The sequence below is a fragment of the Schistocerca nitens genome, chromosome 7, assembly GCF_023898315.1.
Source record: "Schistocerca nitens isolate TAMUIC-IGC-003100 chromosome 7, iqSchNite1.1, whole genome shotgun sequence".
Lineage (NCBI taxonomy): Eukaryota > Metazoa > Arthropoda > Insecta > Orthoptera > Acrididae > Schistocerca > Schistocerca nitens.
The window spans coordinates 466,651,342-466,663,623 of record NC_064620.1 but is presented as its reverse complement, the minus strand read 5'-3'; the positions used below and the strand labels follow the sequence as shown (position 1 = coordinate 466,663,623).

The 12,282-nt window shown below is 43.2% G+C and overlaps 1 protein-coding gene across 5 annotated transcripts in view; it reads left to right on the top strand.

Moving 5' to 3' along the window:
* Nucleotides 1-12,282, top strand: part of LOC126194848 (testis-expressed protein 2) — a 407,145-nt gene that overhangs the window by 294,236 nt on the left and 100,627 nt on the right. For all 5 annotated transcript variants that reach the window (XM_049933193.1, XM_049933191.1, XM_049933190.1 and 2 more), the window contains exons 10-11: nucleotides 9,345-9,586; nucleotides 10,027-10,122. In XM_049933193.1, coding sequence (XP_049789150.1) covers nucleotides 9,345-9,586; nucleotides 10,027-10,122 — 338 coding nt within the window. The remainder of the gene's footprint in view (nucleotides 1-9,344; nucleotides 9,587-10,026; nucleotides 10,123-12,282) is intronic.

Sequence of the window (12,282 nt, the reverse complement as noted above, 5' to 3'; positions counted from 1 at the left end):
TTTTATGTCGTATTGGCATTTATAATTTGTCTTACAATGCGGGTCTGATCTGAAAACAATTTATGAAATCTTTCAGGACTATGGTTCTCCTTTCAGTTGGCAAAATAATGTGCAACAAGTTGCTCATCTTTTTGAGCCATTTTATGATCAATTTCATTTTTTGCTTTGTTGGTTTTTTTCCCAGCTAATGTAATTGTGGCACACACATCTTTATACTTCTGGAGGTTTGATATTCACAATTTTTTCAGGTGTGTTGTATTTGAGAGTTTCACATATTTTATCATTTTTACCTCACCCCCTCCACCACCTCTCTCCAAACCCTCCCTTTTCTTCCTCCCCCCCTTCATATCCCCTTCCTCCCACCCCTTTCATCCCTTTCCCTCCACACCCTGGTTCCTTTTGCTGTTGTTTCTGTTTGCACTATACCTCCTTTTATGTAATTTGTTTCTACAGTAAAGACCATTTTTAGATGGTAACTTGTTATTTGTTGCCATTTTATTAATATGAAATATGTACATAGCTGAAGTTTATCTGCTGTTTAATGTTATAATTTTAATTTTAACCTGTGAAAAAAGTTTAGCATGATAATTTCATTCACTATCACGTACCTTCCTTGTGCATACTATTAGTGTCCTCTCTTGCTCGAAGCTTTCTTTAGCGCAAGTTTTGCATATGTGATGCCAGTGCACTAGATGTATGTTGGTGAGAAAATACCAATTGACAACAAGTGTGTTGTGCATATTTTAATTTATTATGAAGGTGAAATTTTATATTTGACTAATGCCTTCCAGCTATATTTTAAGGTACCTCTGTCACAATATGTAATCCAGTAAGGCTGAATAAGTTTATGTATTCATGAGGAGATATGATTGCACCTCTGTGAATATTTACATGTTTGCACTGTAACTTGCTTAGGTTGTCTATAATTCCTTGTGTAGAAGACATTTTGGTAAACAATGAAGCAATGGTAAAGGGGTTTTAATATTCCATCCAGTTTTCAACTGAGTGGCTGTTTACTATTTCTACGAGAAGATTGCATTCTGCAGTTCCTCCTGCAGCTGTGTATACATTTTGAAAGTGTTATGGAAATGAAGTGCAATATCATCTAACTTAGAGCTGCAGTCCGTATTTCCCTGCTAAGTTTAGAACTGAGTGGAATGTTATTGATTGTAACTCAGCTCTTGACAAAACTAATCTGACTCTGGAATAAACTTGACACCAGAAATCTGATGACTGAGCCACTGACTGATAGAGCTGAGTAAAGATGTCTCCAGCAAAATGAAAGGGCTAACCTGTATCTGAAACACTGCTGCACAGCTCCCTCAACTCCCTATGGTCATGCTAAAGTATTTAACTTAGTTTTGGCAGATTATGGTGAATGACTGTCCTCGCCTGAGAAGTGATGCATAATCATAGTCAGTAAAAGGCAAAATTAAATGAATAGATAAGTAGCCTAGTGGGTGAGACACAGCTTGTGGAAAGACATAAAGATGAACTGCAAACAAGGTGATGGTAGGAATGGAGGCAGGGATGCGTCTTCAAGCATGGAATTATGAGAATTTTGTCTTGAGTTGGACAAAAAGCACAACCAATATAGTGAACTCAACTATCTACTACAAGCAATCAAATAAGATTAAATCAAATATGTAAGGTTCAAGCATAACTTGAAAATCCAACATTTAATCGTTGATTCTTTGTTGACCAAACAGTTGGGGAAACTTTAAATAAGGAGCTATGAATGATCTAGGTCACACATCTTCAAGAATGAAAACTGAGCCTTTGCACAGTGTCAGTATACAAAAAAATATTAAATGAAACTTGAAATACAATTATTCAGTCATAATGGAGGCTCACAGAAATTAGCATGAATACAAGAATTCGGTATATGTCATGCTTGAAAAAAAATTTAAATTCGGTGTTTGGTCTTATTCTGCAGTTTGGAACTGGAGAATGAAATCTTCTTGCAGAAACAGTAAACAACCAATCAATTGCAAACTGGATGGTGGATACATGTGGTTGCATGTAATGCAGACACCCACATCAAATGCAGCTAGTGTTGATTGTAGGAAACAAACCAAATCCAACATGAATACAAAATGTGGCTTGTGCCTGAAAAACAATTTACAAATATTGTCTGGTACTGCTTATCGCCAACAGTTAGTGCCTACAGAAAATTGTAGTGCAAAATTATTCTGACCTTGTTGGGAAACAACTAGGAATTTGGTATGGAAAAAGAGATTTATTAACATGCTGGCCTGTGGCACTTCAAATTTAATAACTAAGGATCCATTAGAACTGAGAAGTGGACTCTCCAAAGTGGCTAGAAAGGGCAAAAATATACTACACAACATTAACTATGAAATGCAGGAAAAATTATCTAATTCTGTGTTGGAAAGCTGTATGCCTGCCACTCTAGTCACAGCAGAACAACACAAGAGTGACTCATGAAAAGTTTGCTCAAGATGTGGGGCTCGAGTCTTACCTCGTAGCACTTACATTTGGCCAAGCTACAAAGTCCTTCCTACACCGACATCATTAACATAAAGGAAAGAAAGCGAGCTTCACATGTCAATAGGAATTCTTGGGCAGAAAGTTATAGGGGCCAATCCTGGGGGTGTGGGAAAGACATTCCTGTCACCTAGCTTGCCTGCTCTAGTCAGAGTTCTTTAGAGTGTGTCTACCTGCCTAACTGCTGGCACCTAATTACTAGAGCAGACTGTGAGGTCACAAATCCTGAGAGAGCATCTGTACATTTCCCCCCTGCTGGCAGAGGACATTAGGTTGAAAATGCTGAACCTGGTGTTGCGTTTAGCACTGGTCTGTGGCTGTGAATAGCATCAGTGGTGGCAGCATGCAATGTTGCTGTTTGAGTATAGGGGGCATGCAGTGAATGAGATCTGTGGTGTGCTTTACAGCCGGCATGATGATAGCTGGGGTTCACGGCGGACTGTTGAGGGCAGCTGGCAGCTTCCAACAGCCTGGATGGCGTGGCTGCAGCATTTGACAGAGGAGAGCAGGTCCTGTGAGAGTCATCCTGGGTGGGTGGGGCAAAATTGTCATCAGAGTGAATCAGACCTTGGGGCAGGGTTACAGCAAGCTTGGTGGAAGACAGTCTGGGTGGCGACCTGTAGGAGGTAGCGTTTGGCAGCTCAGAAGGTGCAACAGGCAGCCCAGCAGGTAGTGCACTGGGCTGTGCAGCGAAAGGCCCACTGTGTTAAGTGAGAGATGGCATGCTCTGTGGCTTGAAAAAAAAAGAGGTCCTGCATGGCTTTACTGTGGGTTTGCTTAGCATCTTGAGCAGCACACAGAGTTGCAATGTGGCACAGTCTAGCCGAGGGCAGTCACTCGGGCAAGCGGGAAATGGATGACTTCGTACTGTGTGGCATGCACGTGTGATGTATGTGTACCAAAATGTGTGGGTGCCACTAGCAACTGCTGCTGCTGCTAGAAGACCTTGTGCAATGCTGGCGTGGTGGCAGCATGATACTCTGTAGAGCACGTATATAACTGCAGCAGAGGTTGCAGGTCAGCTGGCATCGAAGGTGTTGGAGCAGCACCAGGAGCTGGAGGAACGGCACCTGCAACTGCGTAAGCAGCAGCAGTGAGGCATCCTGATCCACGTCGGTCAATGCCTGCTCTGCATTGGGTTCTGCTTGTTCTGTACCAAGTTCTGTGTGCTGAATACCAGCAGCAAAGGGGGGGGGGGGGGGGGGGGGCTGCATCTAGTTCCCAGATGCCAGCCGTGGGCATCAGGGAAGACTTCAACTGCCTGTCACTGCACAAGCACCATGCAGGGTGAGCACATATGCTGGTTTAAGTGTATCAGTGTAAACAATTGACAGGGTGCCATGGAGATGGACTGTAAAGTTTTTCTCACCTCTCTTCAGGAAGAAGTGAAGGTCTGAGTACCATAGTTAAAGTGTTCTCTGCCAAGCATTGATGTGTAACAGTATGTGTATGCACACTGTTGCACACTGTAAGGTTGTGATGTATAAAAGCCTTGCATTCACCATGACGCTGCGGAGGTATCAGTTGTAACTGGGTTGTGTAATCTTGAAGTTGATGTACAGGCAGTAGTGGGAAGAGGCTTCAGTTTGATAAAATAACCTGGTAGGGCAAGTGGCTGGTCAACAGGATGAAATGAAGCAGTTGCTGTATGCATGTCAGCCTACTTTTGCACACTGATACGGAACACAGGTACAAGCGTAGGTATGACAATCCCATTGGATAGCAGGGCAGAAGAAATGTACTGGGACAAGAGCAGCAGATGCCATGGTGTGCTAGGCCCTATAGGCAATCATATGCCAGCTTGTGGAAGGCAGGGGAAGGTCCCATACCGGGCACCTAGTGGAGTTGGAGAAGAAGGTCAATATTTGGTTCCTGATGCAGTATGGCTAGGGCAGGGTTGGTGGACTAGGCCTTTGCTTGGGCATCGTAATCTGACAGAGGACTGAGGCCATAGAAGTGACTGTGTCCGGTGGCGGTGTTATCTGCAATGGATGCATGACATATATCAGTTGAAAATTTTGCAGTGTATTACTTTTGGTAAAACTGTCGGAGTGACATTTGAATGCCATCTTTCTGACAAAACCGTGTTGGAAGAGGATGGTGTTCAATGAAGAACAGAAGTACTCCACTGCTTCATAGATGGCAAACAATTCCTTCTCACATGCATCCCATTTACACTGGGGCTTGGAGAGCGTAGCTGAGAAGAAAACCAGCAGCTTTAAAGTGTCCCCAATGTATTGTTGAAAGACAGCGCCGATCGCAGATTGACTTGAGTCTGTGATAGTAGTGAGTAGGATGGTGGGGTGGGATTGTGCCAGAAGGGCTGCATTAGTTGAGGTCACATTTGGTGCTGTCATGGGTAGCATTCATGGCATGGGCTTGTGACCCTCAATTTGGTTGCCTTGCAGTGTGGCTGTGAAGGCTCCTGAAAAGAAGCTCCATTTTGGATAATCGTCTTAAAAAGTTGACCATCCGGAGAAGTCTCTGAAGTTCGATACATGTTGTAGGGCATAGATATTTGAAGATCACTCTGAATATTTTGGGAAGAGGTCCAGAGCCGGAAGAAGAAATGATATGTCCTAGGAATTCTATTTTGGTTACTCTGAAAACACATTTCTCCAGATTAAAAATGACTCCTGCTTTTTTGAGGTAGGCAGAAATTTCTCTGAGATGCTTTCAGTGTTCTGTTATATCGTGGGAGTAAATGACGATGTGAAGTATACAAAAGAGCCCGGTGCACAGTGGAGGGCATTGCCTAGGGAATGTTGTCAATTTGCACTGCATTGTGGAGGTTGAAGATCATAAAGGTGCTCTTGAAAAGGCTAAAAGGTGTTGTTATGGATGTTTTGTTAATGTCCTCTTGTGCAACTGGAATCTGTGCGAAAGCTTTGGCACAGTCGATCTTACTGAAGGTAGTGGAGCCTGAAATGTCATCACTATAACTCCATAAGATTGTTATGGGGAAGTGTTCAGGAATGGTTCTCGCATTGAGCTGCTGATAATCACTGCTTGGGTGCCAGGTCCTGTTGTTCTTCATTACCAAATGTAGTGCTAAGGACCAAGTGATTTTAGATGGACAGAGAATACTGGCAGTGAAGGAGGCCTCAGTTTCTGCCTGTGAAAAATATTGATTGTCCGATGGAAGGGAAATACCATGATAGTGGTCTGACAGGTCCGGAGTGGTTGCAGTGTAATGCACCATGTTGTGGTGCACCTTGTGGGAACAGTGGGAAGGAAGGATGAGGAGTGGAAATTTGGAAAATATTGGCAAAGGGACTGTAATAGGAGAGTTCTTTGATAGTAAAGTGGGTGGCAGGGTGGGAAGTGCAGGGAATGGAATGGTTGCCTCTCCATTATTTTAAAAGTTGCCACAAAAATCTTGGAATGTTCAGCGTTCTTGTTGAAAGTTAATAGCAGCATCAGAATTGGCTATCATCTCTTAACAACTGAAAATTTAAAACCAGTGCTAGGCCTTTTTATGAATCAGACATATTAGCTACACTTACTCAAATTTTAGGGTTAACTGGTTCAGTGGTACTATGCAGAAACTATATCCTGGCAGCTGGCCGCATATGTAAACAAACAAAAACTTCTGACTCTGTGAGGGGAGAGGAGCAGTATGGGGAACAAGCCCTCTCCCTCAGGGCTGGCAGCCTGTGCCCAGGGTTTGTGCTCCTGCGAAAGCAGAACTGGCATAATGGTCTTGTGGATCGTTGATCCCTACCAACGCAGTAAGAGTTGCATTCGAACCCGGTGATAGACCAGGTGTAGTCTGTTCACTTGTTTCAAAATAAGAAAAGAAAATATTGAATAACACATAACTCAAAACAAAATGGAGTACACAAGTGAGAAATGAGTGAGAAAGTGTAGCATATACAGCACACAAGAATAACAATAAAATTTTTATTTGTTTTGATCACGTTATGATTCAAATTACTAATTAGAAATGCTAAACAGTCATCCTCAGATCTAGGAAAGGAAAGCTGTTATCGTACATGTCATAAGCATACAGAATGTAAAATAATTAAAAGTAACTGTGCCACAAAAAGAACTTAGTTGTCTGTGTCTCTGTCTCTCCTATTTTTTTGAAAAGAGGAATACAAAATTGCATGAAGAGAATCTTTTATTTAATATGATACCCACATTTGTATCTTCAGCTTATAAAGGAAGTTAAATTCTGGCATTTACTGTCTGTGCTAGTGGGAAGGTGTTAGTAACCATAACTTTAAATAAAACTTCCTGGCAGATTAAAACTGTGTGCCGGACCGAGACTCGAACTCAGGACCTTTGCCTTTCGCGGGCAATTGCTCTACCGGCTGAGCTACCCAAGCACGACTCATGCCCCGTCCTCACAACTTTAATTCCGCCAGTACCTCGTCTCCTACCTTCCAAACTTTACAGAAGCTCTTCTGCGAACCTTGCAGAACTAGCAGTCCTGAAAGAAAGGATATTGTGGAGACATGCCTTAGCCACAGCCTGGGGGATGTTTCTAGAATGAAATTTTCACTCTACAGTGGAGTGTGCGCTGATATGAAACTTCCTGGCAGATTAGAACTGTGTGCCGGACCGAGAATCGAACTCGGGACCTTTGCCTTTCGCGGGCAATTGCTCTACCACCTGAGTTACCCAAGCACGACTCACCCCCTGTCCTCACAGGTCCTTAGTTCGAGTCTCGGTCCGGCACACAGTTTTAATCTGCCAGGAAGTTTCATATCAGCGCACACTCCGTTGTAGAGTGAAAATTTCATTCTACAGAACTTTAAATATTCAGGAATATTTCTTTGCAATTATCTCTCTTCTTCGATAGCCTATTCATTCTTTGCCCGACTTTGTAAAAATTTTATAAATTTGGATGAGATCAAGATGTGGTTCATGCGATTTGAATCTTTAGTTCAAATCTTATTTGCTTGACCACAAAACTCATCATAAATATACAAAATTTATGTATAGGACTTTTCTTTTTTAGATGATTTTCAGCAACTGAAACTGGGGGTCTGAAAAGTAATTTGCAATCAAGACAGATAAAATTGTTGTGGAATATTCGAATAGTATGCTCCTCAAATTGATCATGGTGGACTTAACAAAAGTTTGCTGTCATTAAACTATTTTCACAAGTGGATGTACTGACCTGTAAACTGATGATATGTACCCATATACACTGCTCAAAAAAAGAAGGGGAAAACATGCATCAGAGGCTGATTTGCTTTTGGTGTACTCAACAACTAATCATTTACCATCCATGTGGACATTTTACCCAACAAAGAACATGCACTGTGGTATCTTAATGCATTGAAAGTTGCTAGGGCAGTCTGTTTTATCTAATGAGGGTAGACTTTCCCTCGAGTTCATGCAGATATCAATGTCTTTCCCTCTTCCATCCATAAGTTGTGGACACGGTATGGGAACACAGGTAGATACACAAGGCATTTGGAGAAGGTCACCGATGCATTACAGACCCACGTGGAGATTGATATCAGGTCACCTGTGCATTGTGGCATTATACAATTGCTGTCAGAGTACTGCAAGACCATCTCAGAAGGGCCACGGGAGCCTCTATAACCAGTCAGACTGTACGGAAAACATTACAAGAAAGGGTGTAATGACCCAGTTGTACTCATCAGGTATTCCACTTGACATGACAACATTTTGCAGCTCGCCGTCAGGTCTGCCATTCCCATTTTAACTGGCAAATTTGCCACTGGTGAAACGTGTTATTTACTTTAAATAAAACTTCCTGGCAGATTAAAACTGTGTGCCGGACCGAGACTCGAACTCAGGACCTTTGCCTTTTGCGGGCAATTGCTCTACCGGCTGAGCTACCCAAGCACGACTCATGCCCCGTCCTCACAACTTTAATTCCGCCAGTACCTTCTAGCACAAGGTGACAGTCTTGTTTGTGTGTGTAGATGCCATAACTAGCAGCAACTGCCAGATGTTGTCCAGGAAATCAACAGATTTGGCCAAGGTTCTTTGAGAATGTGGGTTTTATCAGTACTGACAGCCATACAGATTGGGTCATTTTCCATGGTGATGTTACCGCCATGCAGTACGAGGAACAGATCCTGTTGGACCACATGGTGGCTGCTGCATATGGTGGTGGTGATAAACTCCTCTCAAGCATGATAATACCAGGGCACATGTGGTGGGTGTCACCAGGGATCTCTTGTGAAGCCTTCATGTTGAAGTAATGGAATGGCCCCCAGTGACTCCTGACCTAAAACCCATCTAACCTGTGTGGCACATGCTTGACAAATGTGTTTGTGGTCATCCTATCTACCATAGACTTGCCAAGTACTGTTAAGGGCACTCATTGAAGAATGGGAATGGATACCTCAGGGGGACCTTAGGCCTATGTGGAGCATGCCATGTAGGTGTTAGGCATTGATAAACACTCACAGAGGACATACGTGTTATTGAAGATCTCAAAGTCCAATGGAAAGCACCGAAGATGATTGGATGAATGATTGCTTTCACTTTGGTTTCGAAACCTATAGGAAATTTCAGTTCTTAATATGTAAATGTCCAAGGATGGAATAATTTTTGTATGTTTAATTTATGAAAGATAAACGTGTAATTTGCTAACATACCCAGTACTCAATTATTGCTCAATGGAGTATGGCAGATGCCCAAAAACATGTTCCGCAAATTCTTGTGACTGGTGTGTATTCAGTTACATTAAATAACCTGTAATCTTACTGGTTTCATATCATTCCAGCGTGTCATAGAAATTATCTGTGTAACAAGTAATTAAGTTACAATTTATTATTGTTAATTTGAGGAAAGCAATAATTTTAATTTGCTAATAAGTGTTACTTACCATATTTAATGATTTTCAGCTTCCTGTGTTTTTGGAAGAACTCCTTGTGTCGGAACTAGACGTGGGTGACACAATTCCCCTCATCCACCGAGCATCTCTTCCTGTGCTCGATGAACGTGGTCTCTGGATGGATCTGGATGTTACTTACCAGGGACTGTTTTGTCTGACCTTGGAAACTAAATTGAACCTTATGAAGCTGAAGAAAATTGGCATCGAATCAAAATCAACAATGAAAAGTGAATATTCATTCACTGAAAAAAGGTATTTATATAATGCTGTTGTTATCAAAGTGTAATTTTGGTGTACTGAATAAAGTCTTTTGATGGTGTCAGTGGAATTTAACAGATGAGACATTATCTGTAGTTAAAACCATGTGGCATTATTTTTCAAATTTGTATGTAAAATTTGAATTTAAAAACACTGTTGGAGTGGGGAAAACTTTTCTCTCTTGCTACTTCTATTACAGTGAGTCCATGTTACTTTTTCTCACATGTGTATGTAATGTGATTGCACTAGTAAGAATTTCAGGATGGAAACAATAAACAAGAGTGAGGAAAGGTAATAATTAACCTATAATTGCTTGATGCATGTCATATAGATATTCATATAATTAACTACAGGTTCTCATTATCAGTTACATTATTATTACTGCATAGCTTTTAATTACTATAATTATTTGTAACTATAATTACTTTTTGTAGGGGTTCACCAATGTTTGACAGTGATCTGGATGACTCTGCAGAATCATCAGAGGAGGAAAGTGAAGTACACAATAAAAGTACATCTGAGGAAGAAACGTAAGTATGAAATATTTCTGTACTCTTTGTAGAGAGAAAGTCAAAAACAGAGTGTTTAATTTAGCAGAAAAATGGGATTTCTGGTGTCAGAAGGATCAGAAATTGAATGCGTGCGAGATGGTATGGACCTGGATACCCACTAGGGGTCTCTGCTCCAGCATGTGCCTGTGCCGCGAGCTTCGCCGTGCGAGTGCACAACTCTCCATTCCATGTGAAGTCTGCGGCCAGTAGCGTTTCCCACAGTTATGTATTTAGATGGCCATGTGGCACTAGTCCGACCACCGAGCGAGGTGGCGCAGTGGTTAGCATACTGGACTCGCATTCGGGAGGACGACGGTTCAATCCCGCATCCGGCCATCCTGATTTAGGTTTTCCGTGATTTCCCTAAATCGCTCCAGGCAAATGCCGGGATGGTTCCTTTGAAAGGGCACGGCCGACTTCCTTCCCCATCCTTCCCTAATCCGATGAGACCGATGACCCCGCTGTCTGGTCTTCCTCCCCAAAACAACCAACTAGTCTGGCAGTCTGGTACTCGCTGTAGTTTGCTGTGCATCTCTCCCATACTGCATTCCATTTCCTTGTGTTGAGATACATACTGTCATTGTTTGGAGTGTTCCTGTGTTATTGTTGTCTTGCCGTGTTTATCGCCTCTGTTCTTGCTTGCTTACCTCGTGTCGTGTGGTGGTCTGTTGTAGTGTCTGTTGTCCCCTAAGTGTTTGTCGTTCCTGTCTCTTCGTTGTTAGTGATACCCCCAGCGGCTCCCCCACCTGGCGGCTTCGCGTCTCCATTCTCTGCCGTACACAGCTCATCGGTCGCTCGCGGTTATAACATTAGCAATGAGGTAAAAGGTTCAGTAGCATGGAGGCTAAGTTGGGTCTGTCTCCTGGAGCAACAGCAGCTGCTCATGCAGCAGTAGCAGCAGCAGTGCCAATTAGACGTCTTACAGCAATCCTTGCAGTTGCTGATGGACAAAGTCAAGGCACAGGACGCCGCACTGCACTATCTCCTGGGTGTCCTGGTTTCTGACACTTCCCCACGTTCGCCGTTGTTTCCGCCCTTTAACAATGCTAAGGAAGACTGGGAAAAATACTTGCATTGTGTGAAGCAACATTTCACAGCATTTCAGGTCACGGATGACTCCCTACAGTGGTTGTTATTCTTGTCCTGGGCGTCACCAAACACATTCTTTATGCTCCGCAAGTTGGTACCATTGCCAGACCCCTTGGCTCTCTCCTTTAACAAGAAATGTCTGCTGCTGACTGACTACTATTCTGTGCAATACAATATCATGGAGTCTTTGCTTGAGTTCCAGCAGTACCATAAACAGCCAAGTCAGTCACACCGCTCTTGGTTCATGGACTTGCAGGGTCTCAGCCACAATTGCGACTTCACTTGCACCAATCAGCTTTGCCAAAGTGTTGTATGTTGACTCCTTGATTTGCGATGCTGTCGTTCAACTGGCACCTGATCCAGAGATCTGCATGGCTGCATTGAAACTCTGTAACCCCTCGCTGGAAGACATTCTGTGTGTAGCTCACTGTTTTGAAATCGCACAAGCGTTAAACAAGTGTCTCATGGTGGGGTAACATGTGGCAACAGTAGAGTTCTCCCCGTGGGGACCTCCCTCACGCCATCATCGTGGTACAGTCCACACACAGAAACGTCGCAAGACTTCTCCTTGTCCGATGTCTCTATGGCTTAGGAGCCGCTGGTCGCCCCTCGTCGGCAGTCCCGTGGTTCACTTCCGTCTTGCCCGCAGTGCTTGTCCGCCCACTCTCATGCAGACTGTCCCCATCACTAGAAGACTTGCATGCTCTGTCAGAAAGATGGCCATCTCCAATCTGTCTGTTGCAGCTGCTCAAAACCTGCTCCCGCCCCTCACCCATGGGGCATCAGGGTACCGTGCATACGCTGCTATCAGTCATTCCACTGGGTCCTCCATTGACACGGAAATTGTTCCTCATGCTTTTCATTTTTAACATGGACATTTGTTTCCAGGTCGATATGGGGGGCCACCATCTCCTTGTGCAATCTTGCGATGTATACATGCCTAGGTTCACCGGGGCTGTCTCCCACCTCTCGGTCATTAATTATGTACAGTGACGGTCCTATCACACTCCGTGGACAGTTCGCAGTCCCGGCCATCTATAAAGTTGCCTG